The sequence below is a fragment of the Trachurus trachurus genome, assembly GCF_905171665.1.
Source record: "Trachurus trachurus genome assembly, chromosome: 8".
NCBI classification, from domain to species: domain Eukaryota; kingdom Metazoa; phylum Chordata; class Actinopteri; order Carangiformes; family Carangidae; genus Trachurus; species Trachurus trachurus.
The window spans coordinates 20,299,826-20,319,242 of record NC_139905.1 but is presented as its reverse complement, the minus strand read 5'-3'; the positions used below and the strand labels follow the sequence as shown (position 1 = coordinate 20,319,242).

Here is a 19,417-nt window from a genome sequence, read left to right as displayed (position 1 = left end):
TTGTCCATCAGTGTCCCCTACGTCTCATTCAGAAAGCCATTGTCCTGACCATGCACATCTTATTTCCAGCTTGCCAGGCAGAAGGCCCCTCCACAGTTGCTGCCCCCCTCTCCCACTCCCCCCTTCCTATTCTTTACCACAGGGCCATCCCTGCCCACCTATTTGTGACGTTCTCAGCCAATGAGGGGCGAGTGCATGGTGAGCAAGCACCAATGAGGCCACTTTTTCATCTGTATAAAACTTTTGGGGACAGTTTGCCGGGTTGCACTTTCTGTCAGTCCGGGGCTCCGAGAGGAGAGCAACAGCCCAGAGAGAGAGAGAGGAAAGAGAGAGGGGGCAGAGAGAGAGCAAGTGTGAACACAGGGGGTTGCCAGTTTTTAATCCCAATCCCACACTCCAAGAAAGTGGTGGGTTAACTCAGCTTCAAGCTTGTTTTCAAGTTTCAGTTTCAGGCCAAGCTATGGGCCTCTCAGACTGATGTGAGTGTCACTGTGTTTTTTCTTTATCCCTTTGTCCTGAAGCCTCTCCGTTTCAGCCAGGATGGAGAACGCACACATGAAAGAGTCAGGGGACGTTCTGTCCTACTTCGGCGTCACCGAAGAAACCGGCCTGTCACCAGATCAGGTTAAGAAGAGCCTGGACAAGTACGGCTTCAACGGTGAGCGGGAGAAAGAGACAGATGGATGACCGGAGGAAGCAGATGGATGGAGCGCTGCAGAGTGAGGGAGGAGGGGGAAAAAAGGAGAGTAGTGAAGGAAGTGATTGAGGAGTGGCAGGATGGAGAGGTCCAGGAGGAGGAACACACACATGCATCAGCTCATTGGATTTAGTTTGGAGGAGAGATGGGAAGACAAAGAGGCAGAAATACTGTGCATGTGAGAGGTTAAGTTTAGAGACAGAAACTAAAGGAGGAAGAGAGAGGACGAGGAGAAGGAGAAGTGGGAAGACTGTTGAGAACTGACAGATGAACTGGTGCAGTGTGTGACTATGTGATGACGGGCCAACTAAGGGAAACTGTCTGAATGACACAAAGGGGGAGTGATGTTTGTGCAGCAGGTGCATCAGAGTTTCAGGTTTCTGATCATCACTCCTGGCTTAGGTTTAGATTGAAGACCATTGATGTATTTTTATTTTATTGTTTTGTTGTATTGTTTTTTCGTGGCTAGATCTCTCTGAAATGAAGCCTGTAAATTGCAACTGAGAGCTCCAGAAAAAAAAAACTTGTAAATGAGTTGAGAACACCTGCATCCAACAGGCTGTTTTTACACTTTAACTTTTCATAGCAGGGAAAGTATTAAATATCCTTCTGTTTCACATTAAGTGCCCCGGTGAGCTGTGGGCCTGGAAGCGCCACGCTTAAATGGAACTGGGCATTTCCTGCTAAGACGAGTCAAAATGTCTGCAGTGGGGAAAAAAAGGTGTCTTTGCAGTAAAAGCCTGTTTGACTCACATGCGGTGAAATAAACAGCACAGGTGGTTTGGTGAACAGACGTGCAGGCTGCTCAGTCAGGGTGCGGTGACTCCATTCGTGGAGAATCTCAGCTGACAAATAGATGTTGACAGAGCAACAGCAAACTGTAATAACACAGTAATTAGGGGTCAGTCAGTGTAAAGGCCAGTGACTGAAGTCACTCTATGTGTCAAAAACTATCAGCAGGACAAAACCACCTGAACAAAACAGCTGCAGCTTAGAGCATCAATTTACACCTGAAGGACAGCTTGTCCAAAAACTCTAATTCAGTATATTCATAGAAAGACTGTTGATCCTGCGATATGAGTTTATTGTACGTGTTTAATTCTCAAAACTGTGTTGCCCTCATGGACATTTAATGCTGCAAATATTGAGATCAGAAGTAACTTCAGCTTATTAATCATATTTGTCTCTCTTCGCCCACAGAGCTGCCAGCAGAGGAGGGTGAGTCCACTTTAAACACTCGCTTTTCATCTATTCATGTTTGAATCACACGTCCTGTTGATCAGAGTGCATCTCTCCACCCACACACACCTGCTCCCTTCACTTCCTGTGATGACAAGTCACGCAGAAGTTTGTCTTTGAGTCTTTGACACCTGTCGCTGGCTCCTTGCACTGAGCAGAAGATGCAGCCTGCTCAGAGATAGTTACAGTGAGCTGGATGACTAATAATGCGACACACAACACGTATCTCACGGAAACTAGCTGATTTGACTCAAGTCTAACACCAGCACATCAGACCTGTCTGTATCTGACCCCGTGGTTTCGCTGCAGTCAGCTACCTGCATCAGGGCCAAAACAAACAAGGCAAGAAGTGATATTGGGTTTCACAAACTATTATAAATCATATCACAGCCTAATCATCACATTTAGTATTTTTCCTGTTGGTCCGTCAGTTACAAATTTACATGAAGATCAGAAATGTAGTAAAACACTGAACACATCCATGTGTATATTTTCTGTTTATCAGGGAAGACTATCTGGGAGTTGGTGGCGGAGCAGTTCGAGGACCTGTTGGTCAGAATCTTACTGCTGGCCGCCTGTATCTCTTTTGTAAGTCTTTGCACTTCTCACTACACATCACATTGTGTCTTTATACTCTCAACATACACACACACACACACACACACACACACACACACACACACACACACACACACACACACACACTCCTTCTGTATACCAGGCAGCATGTACCTCATCATTTCCTCCTCCAAAACTGACAAACGTTTTAATCTGCAACAAAATAAGGACGTGTGAGTCCTCAAATCAGAAACACAAACTAGATTTCTGTCAGGATTATATGATTAATTCAGCGCTATTAACACTCATTAAAATGCTGCATTGAGCAATTAGAAGCTAATCACACGGGAGGTGGTATCAATAATTAAAACCCTCCAGGACAAGCTCCACCAATCAAATGCTTCATGCTTCATGCTCAGGTTACATAGACGATTACAAAGGCAAATGTTAAGGAACAATAAACTAAGAGTGAACGTGCTCCTCCGCAATGAGCTGCGTCTTCTTTAGCCCATCACATGTTTTCTTTGCGATTACGCGCGCGCTCAGGCCGACAAGTACAGCATGTAAATCACCGGGTTATTGAATTACATTTGGACTCATGTCCTCACCCTCATTTACAGAAGGAATCCCTCTCTCCCTCCCTCCCTCCACCCCTTCCCACTCGCTCTTTCTCCATAACAGTTTTGTGGCGGAGAGGAGGCTGGACACATTGTCTTAATCCTCCATCTCTGCCCTCTGGCCTCCCTGTACAGCTGTCACTATGGCCTTAGAAGGCCTGACGGCTCTGTGTGTGTGTATGTGTGTGTATGAAAGAGGTAAAGCATGATAAGAAGAAAGACAAGAGAGTGGCTCTATGTGTGTGTGTGTGTGTGTGTGTGTGTGTGTGTGTGTGTGTGTGTGTGTGTGTGTGTGTGTGTGTGTGTGTGTGTGCACATATGCACGGCTGCGGCTTTATTTTAAGAAAGTCTCAAGCCAGGACGAGAAACTGTATCCTCGGACAAAGGTCAGGGATGGAAGGAACGAGGGATGGCTTGCAGCAGCAGGAGAGAGTGAGAGACAGAGAGGAGGGCGAGGGGGGAGTCAGGGATTGGGTTGCACAATGGCATTGTTCGTTACGATGACAAACGAGAGCAATAGATTCAGGGTCGTATATGGTTTCTAAAAGAGAGAACACTAAATACTGCCAATACATGGTCATCCTATTCATATACACAGGAATGTCCTGCCACTGCAACGTGCTGACAGGCTCTAACTCTCGTTCTGGAGATCGATTGTGTCTTTGAAGAGAGGCAGGGTGAAGACAGAGCACAGAGCGTGAGCTGTAGAAGCTATTCTGGGATAAGGGTGAGAAAAGATGTGAGGTGAAAAGCAGGCAAACGAAAAACACAAATGATAACGATGGTGAGCAAAAAAAGCTAAATGCTATTAGAGGAGGAAGGGAAGGGAGCGCTCTTTGACTTCTCTCTCCAGGCAGCTCCGTGCTCCGCTGGCCTGCAACTAATCTGTGTCAATGTCAACACGAAGCCTTTCCGAAACAGACCTGTGATAGTGACATGGGGCTCAGCCACTCACGTGTTTGACTGTAGAGTCACATGCAGAGGAAAGGCTTCACACATAGGATAACATAAGATACAAAAGGGACATAGTGAAATGTCATTTGATCCAGTAATGGTTCAGAACTCATAAATAGCTCCCCGTGACTGTTTTATGTTCAATGCCGGCCGACAGTAGAAGATAACAATCCAGAGAGCAGCAAGTGCACGACAACATTAAAGACACCTGTCATGCCAAGCAGAGAATTAGGCAAGGACTGCAGTGTAAATGTGCATCTTAACTTAAAATGAAAGTCAGTAATATAGTCATACCACCTACATGTAAATAATTAAAAAATAAAATACAGACATTTATCTTGAATCAGTGCTGAATCAATCAAGAAAAATGTAATGATTTAACATAATGTATGTCACTGTATGTAAATGTCACTGAGTGACGGATCCCCACTGTACATGATGTATAGATGTGTAAACATGTTTTAATCCTCCAGCTGTGTATGAGTTTAGTTTTTTTTTGTCTTTTTTCCAATAAGGAGAATAATGTTGGGGAATATAAGGAGATACATTTTGGCATTTGTAAATGAAAACTTTGTAAGAGGGAGTGAACAAGAAGTGACATATTCATTCATATCTGCACATGTCTGTCTGTCTCAGGTGCTGGCTTGGTTTGAGGAAGGTGACGAGTCAGTCACTGCCTTCGTGGAACCCTTCGTCATCCTCCTCATCCTCATTGCAAATGCTGTCGTTGGAGTGTGGCAGGTCTGTGAACACACACACACACACACACACACACACACAAATGCACTAGAGGAACAATTGCAATCACAAGGACACATACCTGTCCCTTGAATGCTGTCTTTTACACACACCTAAATAGACTCTCAAACTTAGCAACAGTCACACACAATAAATCAGGCACGGTGGCGGTGGCGACGGCAGCGGCCTGTTCGCCTGTTCTGGTCGCAGCCCGTGTCCTTTACTGTGAGCACACACTCCTTCCAGCGCAGCGGCTGGATGCTCAAAGTTCAAGGGAAACCACAATGAGAGGATGACGTCAGCAGGAGGTGAAAAGGTGAAAGGTTAAGCCGACGGGCTGAGTGGAGCTGAGGGGGGGCGAGGGGGGTCCTGCCCGTCCTGCCTCGAAGGCTCAAACTGCAGTCTGCTCTGAAACAATCCACACTGTGCAATCCACAGTAAAAATACAGAGGGACGATCAGGTTACCAGAGGCCTGCAGTGTGTGTGTGGGGCAGGGGGGTTCATATCAACCCTGTGGCAGTCATTTGGAAACTATGCACAAGGATTCACACATGGGGGGGGGGGGGGGGGGGGGGGGAGGCTGGCGTAAATTGGGCTTTACACTTTGAGGCGGTGGAGGGCGGCCTCACAAGAAATCACAGGCGGGAGGTGAACATTACTGTCCCATCAGCTGGAGGCCGCTCCGTCAGACACACAGACAATAAACACATGTAGAGCACACTGCATTCACTGTAAACAACCTATAGGTGTTTATTTCAGTCTATTTGACCAATTAACTTGTTGTGCTGCAGAGTAACAACTCATCACCATTGGCTGGATGTTTAACTGCACCTGCCATTGTACATATACTAAACAGTACGTAGACTGAGAAAGTAAACAGAGGACGAATTGTAAGATGAAAGCCTCAGTTATAAAAACAGTAGCTATAGATACTGTGCAACATGAGAAACGTTCATTTGGATTCTGAGATAAATTAATTAGATTTTAGTGGTCAGAGGTCAAAGGTCAAGGTCACTGACATTTACTTGTGATGAAATACGCCTTTAGTAAGTATTTTTAATCAAATAGAGACTGGAAGAGATGGATGTAAACTGCAGTATGACGACTTGGCTGAGGCGTTTAACTGCGCGGAGGTAATTCTAGTTAAAATGAGCATTCAATCGAATGCAATGACAAAACACTCACATGCTCAACCTTGATCGTTTTCCCCAGTGAAATCAGCATCATGGATGGTTGTGTTATATTTTTGGGGCTTTTTATTGCCTTTAACTGATAGCACAGTGGAGAGAGAGACAGGAAATGGGGAGGCAGAGAGGGGGAAAGACATGCAGGAAAGGGCTGCCTGATGCGGGATTCGAACCGGGGCCGCCTGCAGTGAGGACTGTAGCCTCAACATGGGGCAGCAGCTAAACGTCACCCCGGATTATAACATCTTGCATTCATTTTATCAGTTCTGAACTGTGATGGAGATAAATAGATCAAATCCGTCACTTTACAGGTTTATGACTCATTAACTTAACACAGAAAATACTTCATATCATGTTATGTCTTCATCTAAACTGTGTAGGACATCTACATGTCTGTCTGTCATCCGTCTTCAGTTGTTGACCTTTCTGTTTCTCCCACATTTATGACTTTCTGTTTTACGAATGAAATGAACTTTCTCTGAAACTGGAAACCATGGTGTCAGAATTACCATTTTCTTTTGTGTGTGTGTGTGTGTGTGTGTGTGTTATTGCAACAGGAGCGCAACGCAGAGAGCGCTATTGAGGCTCTGAAGGAGTACGAGCCTGAGATGGGAAAAGTTTACCGCTCGGACAGGAAGAGTGTGCAGAGAATCAAGGCCAGGGAGATTGTTCCCGGTGATGTGGTGGAGGTTTCCGGTAAGATCCTCACTTTCCTTTCACCTCTTCACTTGCTCCATTTATTCTCAAGTCCATTCATCCACTGACATCCCCAAACGCTTTTGATCCAGCCAGCTGTGACCTTCAAGGTCACAAAGCCTACAAACCAAACAGATACCAGTAATATACAGTAGACACTTTGTCATTGTCAACCCCATGAGGAACTCACAGACAGAACAAACTTATTCAACCACACCTGACTTAACGTGATAAAGACATCGAGTGTTCATCAAGCTACTGAACCACTGCCTCATGGTCACATGCTTGTGTGTGTGTGTGTGTGTGTGTGTGTGTGTGTGTGTGTGTGAGACTACATGGCTGCCGATGTCCTTGAGATTGAACACGAACCCTTTTAAGGCAGTCACGGAGAAAAGTGGGTGGAGGGGAACCGGAGGAACTTTCTGTGTGAAGAAAAAAAAACAAGCTTGAGTATAAATACATTTAATATCGACTCGCTCCTCTGTCTCGCCTCTCCCTCTGTTTGTTGTACACCTGTTCTTTTCATTTCATGATCTCCCCAAGGTCTCCCTCTCTCCCTCTGACTCTGACTGTGGTATCAGTTTTCAACAACAACACCATCCATCCACAGTGCTAAAACCAGTCAATCAACTCAGCCCCCCCACCCCCCCCCCCACCCCAAACCACTCCACACCCATCTCCATACCTCCATCCAACTGTAATGCTGCAGTCAGATTGATATGAAGCACTCTGTATCATAATCTTGCACAACAGGCAAAAGCGGCTTCAAGCAGAAAAAGCTCAATCTAATCTGTAAATGTTGCTTATTAAGTAACTTAATTCTGCATTTATCTGTGTGTGTGTGCGTGTGTGTGTGTAGTTGGTGACAAAGTGCCGGCCGACATCAGGCTCATCTCCATCAAATCCACAACTCTGCGTGTGGACCAGTCCATCCTCACTGGTAGGTCTTACATTACGTTACGACAATGTGAACTCTGGATGTCTGCTTCCTTTCCTCCTCACCCGTCACCTCTGTCTCCTTCAGGTGAGTCCGTCAGCGTGATCAAGCACACTGACGCTGTCCCCGACCCCCGAGCTGTCAACCAGGACAAAAAGAACATGCTGTTCTCTGTGAGTCCTCCTCCTCCTGCATTGTCCTCCCCTCTTTTACCATCACTTGGTTTTTTTCTTCTCCACCTTTGTTTCCCTCAGTCCTGATAAAACCACACCTGTACTGTCAAACTATTTTCTCTCTCTCAACCAAACAACGGTCACTGCACTAGACTGGAGAATTAGCACCACCGCCTGTTTATCTTATCTTATTTAAGTTCAGTGGATGGAAACTCTCATCTCAGCGATATATTACATTTTGATTGTTCTCTGATAAACCATCTGATATTTCTTCATTGTTATCATCACCGTTGCTCTCATCACTGCCTAAAGATGTGAAACACACACCTGTAACTGACTGACAGATATACTGCAGGCCCTTTTCACAGAAAATATCTTAACATGTGACAGCAGGAAAAAAGACTGGTGTATCAGTTTTAGGATGGCAGTGTTGAGAAGACACGTGAACAAAACTGAGCCTTAGTTGGTTGCATCTGTGGTTTTCCTGCTATGACAACTCAAAATGAGAAAAAAAAGTTTACCAGCAGAGTAATACTAACAATTAACAGTTTTTAACTAGAAGACACAATATCATGTTTTATCTTTTATATTAAGGCCTATACAGTGGTTTGTACTGAAATGCTGTATATCAAAGTTTTGCAATCCTCTTCTAAAATTACTCTTCAATTAAGCATTTGGCTCACAGTAATAAAAGCACCCATTTATTTTCGGGGACAAAAATGATCTTGGCTAATGAGTAGCTAAAGCCAGCCATGCCTTCAATTAATGCTAACATGCACTCAAAAACAATGCTAACCCACTGATATTTAGTCTAAATATTGGATAAGATAATGAAAAGTCAAAGGATCACCAACGTTATTACAGTTATCTTAATGTTTGGCAAGTTGTTTTTTTGTTTTTTGTTTTTTTAACATTTTAGCCAAAGTCAAGGACTCACCAAAATCATCACATCTCCGAGACATTAGTGACAGTGTTTCAGACTTCCTGACTTCCTGTCACTCTGTGTTCAGGGCACCAACATTGCTGCTGGGAAAGCCACTGGTATTGCCGTGGCAACTGGGGTCACCACTGAGATCGGTAAGATTCGTGACCAGATGGCTGCCACCGAGCAGGAGAAGACCCCTCTGCAGCAGAAACTGGACGAGTTTGGAGAGCAGCTCTCTAAGGTGAGTGAAGCAGCATCTGTGTGCGTATGTTAAAGACCTGAATGTGTCACAGAAAACACACCTCCAGTTAATATCTCACACATCCCTCTGTCTGCAGGTCATCTCCCTCATCTGTGTGGCCGTCTGGATGATCAACATCGGCCATTTCAATGACCCCGTCCATGGAGGCTCCTGGTTCCGCGGTGCTATCTACTATTTCAAGATTGCTGTGGCTCTGGCTGTGGCTGCCATTCCTGAAGGTAAACCACTGGGATTAATGTCCATCTGCTTGCCCATGAAGATTAGAATATCTAAGGTTCATGTTGTGTAGCTCATCCATATGATGCTGCTGCTCCCAAGTCCATTAATAATTTAAAAAAGGGCCTGTGGCTTAAGATTGAGCTTCACAATATTAACACTGGCACACAGTTCAATAACATCACAGATACAATACACTTTGTCATGTTGATTACAAGATTGCTTCTCATTTGTTATTTTTGTTTTATGTTTTGAAGCCTTACATTTACTGATATAATTCTCATGGTCACTACCCACTACTATCTCAAAGGACAGATCGATCTAGACAGACTAAATCAAGAGTTAAGTCCAGTAGTACATAGGCCATCTCAACTGGTTAACCAGCAGTTGTGATTAGGACCCCAGAGGACTAAATAAAGGACAACTTTAACCACCACACAGAAAGAAAATCTATATCTGTTTCAGTCATACTGGCCAATGAAAGTGTTTCTGCTTCCCAATGAGGATTTCTAGTGATTTAAGTGTTTAAATAAAGGTGTTAAGAGGACACATACAGAAAGGGCAGAATGGATGGATTAGTTGAACTAATACAAAATGGTGTCATATCTATTGTTGCTTCAATTTTAAATCAAACCAAATACATGTATACATGTCAGTGTAACTGTCTACAACAGACTCTTTTATGCCTTCTAAAAGCTTTTTTTTATGGATTTAATGATTGAGTTCAGCGGTTTTCAAAGCCAATGGTTGCTCTGTTCTGAATGATTAGGACAGGTTACAATGTCTGTAATACAAACAGTCTCCCTGTCACACTACAGTCAGCCACAGTCTGTGCCAGCGCATGGCAGAGACAACTGTCTAATGATGCCAAAAGGACAACATCATCTGCAAACACCAATGCCACTGTAATGTCACTGAGCTGGACGCTCTCCAGACCTTCTTCACATTATTGTCCGAGTCAATTTTTGCCAACAATCTGAACCCAGGTCTGGCTCGTGGTGCGGCCCCCTCCCCGACACGAATGCCTCTGGAGAACACAGCAGTTTGGGTCTGCTCCAGCTGATGTGTTAAGAACTGAGTTGGGACCATCCACACTGACAGACTGCCAAGTCCCTGAAGTCCAGGTGGTCTTGGGCTGACATGTCAGATCATCCTTTAACACCTGTTTTTTTTTTTTTTGGGGGGGGGGGGGGGGATTCAGAGGAGCCTTTTAATATTTTGTCCATCTTCCAACCCGTCTTACCTTTCACCCCATGTCATCTTCTCTTTTGTGCTGCGCTTCAACCATCTGCCCATCAGGCCTGCCCGCTGTCATCACCACCTGCCTGGCTCTGGGAACGCGCCGTATGGCAAAGAAGAACGCCATCGTCAGAAGCCTGCCCTCTGTGGAGACCCTGGGCTGCACCTCCGTCATCTGCTCTGACAAGACCGGCACCCTCACCACCAACCAGATGTGTGTAACTAAGGTGGGTTCATACTCAGGTGGTGGTGGTGAGGTCTCTGAAGGAGAGAAGAGCAGATCTAATTCAGAAACTCTGTTTTTTTCTTTCCTAACCACATTTCCATGCAGATGTTCGTCATTGATAAAGTGGACGGTGACAACATCTCCCTCGGTCAGTTTGAGATCTCTGGCTCCAAGTACACCCCTGAGGGAGAAGTGTAAGGCTTCACAATTAAAACAAACATATAAAACCAGAAACCCATTCTTAAAGTGCTTTAAATAAATATGACTACATGTTTTTCTTCTGTCATTTTCTATTAGTACAAAGAATAACATGTTGGTGAAGTGCGGACAGTATGATGGACTGGTGGAGCTGGCTACCATCTGCGCTCTGTGCAACGACTCTTCTCTGGACTACAACGACGTCAGTGGAGAACTCAAGATATTTTTTATGTTAACATATAAAGGTGACTGAAAGCTGGGGTTTAAATATACTCACCTTCTCTCTCTCTCTCTCTGTGTCTGTGATGCAGTCCAAGGGTATTTATGAGAAAGTGGGTGAGGCCACTGAAACCGCCCTGTGCTGCTTGGTGGAGAAGATGAACGTGTTCAACACTGATGTGCGTGGCCTGTCCAAGGTGGAGAGGGCAAACGCCTGCTGTGCTGTAAGTCGACAAAAGACTCCACACAGTATGCATGCGTTGGCCTATACAGGAGACATGAGACAGAGGCCCATGTGTCTACAAAATAAAAGACTTTTCTAAGCTTTAACTATTTTAAATCCATGACCGTCAATGTTTTTGTATCAAATAGTAAGTTTTGTGTGAAAGATGTCACTTCAAGTTACAATCACACAATTCAGAGTGTTTCAGGACACTGCTGGAGACAAACTCAATCTCTATTTTTTTTTTTTTAATCCTTTTCATCCAGTTCACCTCCTTTTCCTTCACTTTTCTGGCAGGTGATCAAGCAGCTGATGAAGAAGGAGTTCACCCTGGAGTTCTCCAGAGACAGGAAGTCCATGTCAGTCTACTGTTCACCTGCCAAGTCGGCCAAAGCTCCCGTGGGAAACAAGATGTTTGTCAAAGTGAGTGTGTGACACAGGACATACACACTCAAGGCCACTGGCAAAAACCATCCAGATGTAGGAAACATATTAATAAAACAAGCACAGAATATACTAATATCTCATTTACTGTGTACTCAGGGTGCTCCAGAGGGCGTCATCGACCGCTGCGCCTACGTCCGTGTGGGAACCACCCGTGTGCCCTTGACTGGCCCAGTCAAAGACCAAATCCTGTCGATCATCAAAGAGTGGGGCACAGGCCGCGACACCCTCCGCTGTTTGGCACTGGCCACCCGCGACACACCTCTGAGGAGGGAGGAGATGAACCTGGTGGACTCAAACAACTTTGTAGACTACGAGGTGGGTAAAGGACGACTGATAAGGAAACGTAACGCCAGAGATGAACGGCATCTCAGTGTATGTTTAAAGGAGACATATTATGCCCCTTTTCCACATATTAAAATAGTTCCCAGGTGTCCTAAAGACATGTCTGTGACATGTTGTGGTCTAAATACCCCAAGGATCAAACATCATAACTCTGTTTTCATCCGCTCAAAACAGCCCTGTTCAGAACAGCTGGTTTCAGTGCCTGTCCCTTTAAATGCAAATCAGCCACTGCTCGCCCTGCCCCGCCCCGCCCCTTCTACCAGTCCCAGGTAGGGGTGAGGTTAGGCAAATTCGAAAGCTAGTTACATCACTGGAAGACAACTGAGGGAACAGTTCATAAAACCACATGGATTTCAATCTAGGGAGCCTGCAAATTACACTTTTTTTTTTTTGTTAATTCTCGCATTTTGGGGGCCGGAAGGCAAGACAAACACCCAAATATATATGTTAAAGAGCCTTCAAAAAGTGATATTTATAATATGTATATAATATGTCCCCTTTAAGGAAACATAACATTTTCAGTTTTATTTGTATAGCCCATTTTTACAAACAATTTGTCTCAAAGAGTTTTACATAGCATCATAATAACATCCTCTGCCCTTAGACCCTCACATCCACTGAGGAAAAACTCCATAGGAAACCCTTTTAACAGGGAAACACTGGAGAAACCTCAGGTTGAGCAACAGAGGAGGGATCGCTCCCCCAGGGCGGGCAGATGTGCAATAGATGTTGCATACAAACAAGAAAACAGTTTATAACACACAATATGGGAAAACATAGAAATGGTCAACAAGAGCTGATGAAGGCAGCTTCTGGTGAGAGGGAAAGCAGGGAGAGCAGGCCAGCTTAATGGGAGTAGTGGATGTCAGACTGGTTCGTGCATTGTGTGTTTTCTTTGTGGTGACTGTCTCCACAGGACACTAAACTTTTTGTCGTCTTGTTATATCCAGACTGACTTGACCTTTGTGGGCTGTGTCGGCATGCTGGATCCTCCCCGTAAGGAGGTTATGGGCTCCATTGAGCTGTGCAGGGCCGCCGGCATCCGTGTCATCATGATCACCGGTCAGTGATTGTGTTAAGACGTGTACCAAACAAAAACCCTTAACATTTGCAGGAAAAAACTAAATCTCAATTTCTTACCTCCCCTGTAGGAGACAACAAGGGCACAGCCGTGGCCATCTGCCGTCGTATTGGCATCTTCGGTGAGGAAGAGGACGTCACTAACAAGGCCTTCACCGGTCGTGAGTTCGATGACCTCTCTCCGTACGATCAGAAGAAGGCTGTGCGAAAGGCTTGCTGCTTCGCCAGAGTGGAGCCGTCCCACAAGTCCAAGATCGTTGAGTTCCTGCAAGGTTTCGATGAGATCACTGCCATGGTGAGCAGGAGGTCAAACTATTGAAGACAAATACCTTAACTCGTCTCAGGCTAATAACATCGCTCCTCACTTCCGCTTTCCCCTCTAGACTGGTGATGGAGTGAACGATGCCCCTGCCTTGAAGAAGGCGGAGATTGGCATCGCCATGGGCTCTGGCACTGCCGTTGCCAAGTCTGCCTCTGAGATGGTCCTGGCTGATGACAACTTCTCTTCCATCGTGTCCGCTGTGGAGGAGGGCAGAGCCATTTACAACAACATGAAGCAGTTCATCCGCTACCTCATCTCCTCCAACGTAGGCGAGGTGGTCTGGTGAGTGCATGAGACTTGATATTGTAAGGGGAACGTCTTGGCACGTGACACGAAGATGACCTGTGTCAAAACCAACTCTGTGGGTCTGTTCCTTCAGTATCTTCCTGACTGCTGCCCTGGGTCTGCCTGAGGCTCTCATCCCCGTCCAGCTGCTCTGGGTCAACCTTGTGACTGACGGTCTGCCTGCCACCGCCCTGGGCTTCAACCCCCCTGACCTGGACATTATGGGCAAAGCCCCTCGCTCCCCCAAGGAGCCCCTCATCTCTGGCTGGCTCTTCTTCAGATATCTGGCCATTGGAGGTACAGCACATTATGATCGCTCTCTCTCTTCAAAACAGTAAAGGAGTAGAGGAAAGAGAAGCTCAACGTCATATATTATACATTGCTGCTTGAAAGTTTGTGAAGCCCTTGAATAGTTTATTTTTCACCATGATTTTTTTTTTTTTTTATCATCGCCAGTTTTTATCTGTGAAATGTCAGGTTTATGTTTAGCAATGTACTTCATGTAGTAGTTTTGAGGGAACTGTGTGTGGAGCCAGCAGAGTGCATGAAACATGGAATCAGAGTATGTGCAAAAGTAAGTGAGCCCCAGCTGCATTGGTAAAGTCAAGTAGGTATTAGGTAATAGATTTACACAGAAGGAAGCCTCTGCTCTAAAAGAAAGGACAAAGTTGTCTGTTTAAACTTTGCCAGAGATCACTTGGACAAACCAGAGGCCTATTGGAAGTCCTAGTCCTTTGTCTGGACAGATGAGTCTAAAATTGAATAAATTGCCCACAGTCACAAGGCACCATGTTTGGAGGGTTCACAAACTCTCAAGCAGCACTGTAGATCTACAGTCTCTGTCAGTATCATCAGAAGCTCTTGGCTGCTACCGTCCGCTCTGTGGTCAGGAGTTTGGGATTAAGCACGGTGCTGTGTGTGTTTTTCAGGTTATGTCGGTGCTGCAACCGTTGCGGCCGCTGCTTGGTGGTTCGTGTACTGTGATGAAGGCCCGATGGTCACCTTCCACCAGCTGGTTTGTATTTGTGAACATTTCCTGTGAAATTGAAAAAAAAAAAAAGTATGCAACTACAGCACCGCAGTACACAGTAGGCCTCTTAACACCTGTTTCTGTGTTTCCCCATCAGTCCCATTTCATGCAGTGCAGCGAGGACAACGAGGACTTTTCCGGGGTTCACTGTGAGGTGTTCGAGTCTTCTCCTCCAATGACCATGGCTCTGTCTGTGCTGGTCACCATCGAGATGTGCAACGCTCTCAACAGGTCTGAAATAGTTAATGGTGGCATCACATGCTACATCAGTCACTAAATGGCTGCTTACATTAGTAATAATATAATACAATAAGACATTTTAATATGATATATTAATTGGTTTAACACTTACCATGGAGCATTTTTATGATTTAACCAAGTTAGCTTTTGTTTAAAGCACATTTTGCTTATCATACTTTACATTAGTAACACTGGACTTTTTATTGAGCACTTCTACACTGTGGGTTCGACATGTACTGTTAGAGGCTCTGACTTCCTACATAACAGATTGTACCTTTAGATTCAAATGTTTTCAGGACTTGTATATAGTAATTTCCAAAAAAACTGAGTATTATCCTGGTAGCCCATAATATCAGGAGTGTAGCTCTGCAGCTGTAATTATGATATGAATAACATGTTGAAAACACATGACAGTGCAGAGGAGCACAAATTATATCGTCGTGTAACAAAATCTGACACTCACTCTTACAGTTTCCACTGTCCTGAGATGTTTTTCGAGGCCTACTCTTTCAGCATTTCCAGTTAATTCTTTTTCCTAATGTGTATATTTTCATGCATTCACCTCAACACACGTACATTAACGTACCCCTCCGCCTCCCCCATCCACCCCCACCACCCTCCCCCAGCTTGTCTGAGAACCAGTCCCTGGTGCGCATGCCTCCCTGGAGCAACTGCTGGCTGCTGGGCGCCATGAGCCTCTCCATGTCCCTTCACTTCATGATCATCTACGTCGACCCCCTGCCCGTGAGTCCGGCCTCCCGCCCTACATCCATCCCCACCACTCTTTCCTCACACACACATAAATACACACACACACACATGGCTTCCGCAGTCCTCCATGTTCTCTCTCACACATTCACCTTCATTGCTTTAATACTGACAAAATGGCACACAGCTCTGTCGCACAAACCACTAACAGGGCTGGTGCTCGTGGCGGCAACCGATCCAACCAGCTGCTCAACACTGTCAACTCCCCAAATGGTGTGAAATCAAAACTTTGCCTCAGTGTTTCACATGTTTCTTTATATTTTGACCCAAGTTCCCAGGTTTCCTGTTTCATATGAGTTCTTAGTAGCAGATTATAATTACTTTCAAACTATTAAGTTACAGTTATTAGGTCCAAAACTCATGACTTGGGCGGTGAAACTATGAGGATCAGGGTGAAGTGAAGGACATTATGTCATTGAACAGCTGTACAATCTAAAAAGATGACAACATGGACTTGTCACTGCTCTCTGGTGGACAAAAAATATAACAATAGCAGCATCAAAATGAACAAACATTAAGTTTCTGCATTCAAACTGTGGAATTACTGTTCAGCTTTGTTAATAATGGCAATTAGTGACTTTTGATCCGTACTGTGGATTTATGTGCATTTATTTGTCCATGTCCCTCCACCGCAATGTGATTCCTGACTAATATGGATCAGTTTTAACACAGCGCCGCTCTCACCCACAGATGATCTTCAAGCTCACTCACTTGAATGTGGAGCAGTGGTTGATGGTGCTGAAGCTCTCCTTCCCGGTCATCCTCATCGATGAGCTTCTCAAGTTTGTGGCTCGCACATATCTGGAGGGTAAGCTGAACACGATCGCATTGTATGATCTTCATGGTGTGTGACCAAGTGTTTGATCCACACAACAACATTATGCCATGTTGGTTGATGCTCATGTTTTCTAAGAGGACACATTAAAACAAAAGTATATCTGTTTTTAGGATGCAGTGATGATATTGCTATTAATTATAATCACAGATAAAATCACACACTGCAGTAACTGTTCATCTTATTCAAGGTTTTTAATAGTTGTCAATAGATTATGATGAACACATGAAAACCATCTTTCTGTGCAGGTGTTGTGTATCTACACGACTCAGAGCTACTTAAAAAAAATATGTTCAAAATGTATAAATACAGGACTTTCAATGGACATTTCTGAACTTTTATCTCTTCTTAAATAACTTTAAACTTGATTGATTAATGGAATGTTATGGAGTCATTTACCTCCCAATTAAATGTCTCTTATTGTATTTTAACTGATAACATCTCCTCCCTCTCTCTTCTTATTCTTAAATTTTCTCTTCTCTAAATTGTGTTTCCTGTTCTTCTAATCTTCCTCTCCTTGGATGCTCTTTTTCACCGTTCCCCTTCTGACAATCCAGTCTAAACCCGCTTCCCCCTCCTACATGCCCCTGTAACTTAATAAGGTATTCCCCTGACTCAAGCTCAAGGTCTCAGCACTCTGCATGTTCTGCAGTATGTGTTTGACTCTGTATCAGTGTTTGACTGGGTATCAAACAGGTTTATGTGGCTGTGTCCAAGACGCATTGTCTGATAAGCGTGTGTACATGTTGCGTTATCGTTCTGAACTAACAACTTGGTCTGTGAATGTGCCGAGTCGACGGCTGCTAATCTGTCAGGAACTGCTAGTAAAACTAATAGTTGGTCACAGCATTATACATAGTATTGCATTGTGAAATTGAAATTTGAATGTGCTTCTTCTTTAGCTTTATGCTTTGGAAAGTTTTAAGAGGAAATAGAAAAACACTGGTGTGCACATTGGGTGTGAGCCTCCTGCTTTGTGCATTTACTGTGCTCAGATATTGAGGTAAAACATAATCTAAATATGATTGGATTATGTTGGATTATTTCTCAAAACTGGCTTTGTATGCTCTCGTGATTATGGCAAAATTATCATTATTATTTATTTATTTATCATAAAAACTTGAAAGTAACACTTAAAAATTGAGATTTTTTCCCCCACTTGTTGCTGTTTGCTATTTTGCTGAGACAATTAATAATAAAATATAGCAAATAAATAAATAAATAGATAAATAAAAAACTGGAGTCAGCAGCCAGACATCTCAGTTTAGACCTGAGTCATTAGGAAACAGCTCGCCTGGCTCCAGTTCCTCTGGAGCTCACTGAAGATGCCACATACAGTATCTTTAATTTAGGTAGTAAAGGAAAGGAGAAGAGAAACGAGACACAAAAAGTGTTTGTGAATCAACAAGAAAAGAAAATCTGACCCACAACCAACTGCACTGCCAAATGACTTCAGCTAGTGGCTACATGTTAGGAAATAAATTTGTCTGCCAGATGTGTTCCTTTTCCTCTCTTTCATTTAACTGCAACTTCTTGCAGTTGCCAGGCAACCAGTTGAGGCTACAGCGAAGAAATAAACCTGCACATACTGTAACCCTCCAGAAAAAAAACTGCAAACTTTACACACAGTTTCTGTACTTCTTAGATAAACTAAATATAATCTGTAAGTTTCAGAGATGCTGGTCTTTTTTTCTCACCTCCCTCTGTGCAACAAAGCAAACTAGCACATTTCCCAATAACTTAACGTCCAATTCCCTTAAAACCAATTAGCTCTTCACTCAACCTGTGCGTGCTACCATTATTATGTAACTGACGAGCTTTTGTTTTCTCATGCAGGGAAAGTCTAGAGGCAAAGTGCAACAGGAGAGTGTCTGAAGCAGAGACACCGAGGATGGAGAGAGAAAAGGGCTGAGCGCTCCCACTGACAGCCAGCCTGCCAACAGCCACCTGATGTCGTCATCAAAATCATCATCAGTGGCATGAATACAACAGAAAACACAAAAGCCATCTGAAAATACACCAAAAAAAGCTGCAAAAATATTTTTTTCTGTGTATGTACTGAAATTAATATATAGATAAGAGTTATTAAAACTATTCTGTGTTGATTCTATTCTTAAAGAATAAAGATATGTATTAAAGAGACTGTCAGACTTGGACATCAGTGTTCAGTTTCCTCTTCAGTTTTGATGTGTAGTGCAATCCCCATGTCATTCGTGGAGGTTTAGATACATGACGTACAACATGTAGTGGAACTGAAAACCAATGAGAGTTTACAAGACTTTTACAGCTGTGAGGTTTTAACGTTAACGTAACATTAGTCTGACAAGAAATCCTCTGTGGTTGACTCAGTTTTCTGCACTGCTCAAACAAGGGCTCCTCTGTCACCAGTCGTCACGGCAAAATAACTGAATTTATTCATGTGGACTGATTTATGACTCTCGCTGCAGCTCTATAACTGCATATATAACAGGTTATGTGTCATTTTGTACTAAATTATTATAAATTCTGTATCTGCATGAAGTTTCCTTTGGATCTTCACTGCATCATTCAGGGTTTTTCAACCTCATACAGCCTGTGTGTGACTCCATACATCAATTTCTACAGCTGTATTTTAAATCTTCATGTTGTTCCTAAATAGATGAAATAGTAATTGTATCATTACTAAATCAAACGTGCTGTAAGACAAACTGCATAGCATAATCATGCATACTTGACGTAGAAATTTCCTGTGTGTACAAGTGACAGTCTGTGCTACATAAAGTC

General features: G+C 43.9%; 1 protein-coding gene across 1 annotated transcript; it reads left to right on the top strand.

Annotated features, from left to right (window-relative positions):
- Positions 1-266: 266 nt before the first annotated feature.
- atp2a1 (ATPase sarcoplasmic/endoplasmic reticulum Ca2+ transporting 1) lies at positions 267-18,744 on the top strand. The gene is made up of 25 exons (XM_083977901.1): positions 267-407; positions 522-658; positions 1,898-1,915; positions 2,442-2,524; positions 4,702-4,806; positions 6,549-6,687; positions 7,547-7,627; positions 7,712-7,797; positions 8,808-8,963; positions 9,061-9,202; positions 10,500-10,666; positions 10,771-10,859; positions 10,963-11,065; positions 11,175-11,306; positions 11,603-11,728; positions 11,849-12,067; positions 13,045-13,156; positions 13,246-13,469; positions 13,558-13,778; positions 13,876-14,078; positions 14,711-14,796; positions 14,909-15,042; positions 15,678-15,795; positions 16,510-16,627; positions 18,491-18,744. The coding sequence occupies exons 2-25, from the start codon at positions 541-543 to the stop codon at positions 18,499-18,501; spliced, it is 2,991 nt and encodes a 996-aa protein (XP_083834027.1). The 5' UTR covers positions 267-407; positions 522-540; the 3' UTR covers positions 18,502-18,744.
- The last annotated feature ends 673 nt before the right edge of the window (positions 18,745-19,417 follow it).

Coding starts and splice junctions, on each gene's coding strand:
- atp2a1 (XM_083977901.1), top strand. CDS start 541: ATGGAGAACGCACACATGAAAGAGTCAGGGGACGTTCTGTCCTACTTC. Junction 2,525..4,701: donor TGGCCGCCTGTATCTCTTTT/GTAAGTCTTTGC, acceptor TGTCTGTCTCAG/GTGCTGGCTTGGTTTGAGGA. Junction 11,729..11,848: donor GAAACAAGATGTTTGTCAAA/GTGAGTGTGTGA, acceptor CTGTGTACTCAG/GGTGCTCCAGAGGGCGTCAT.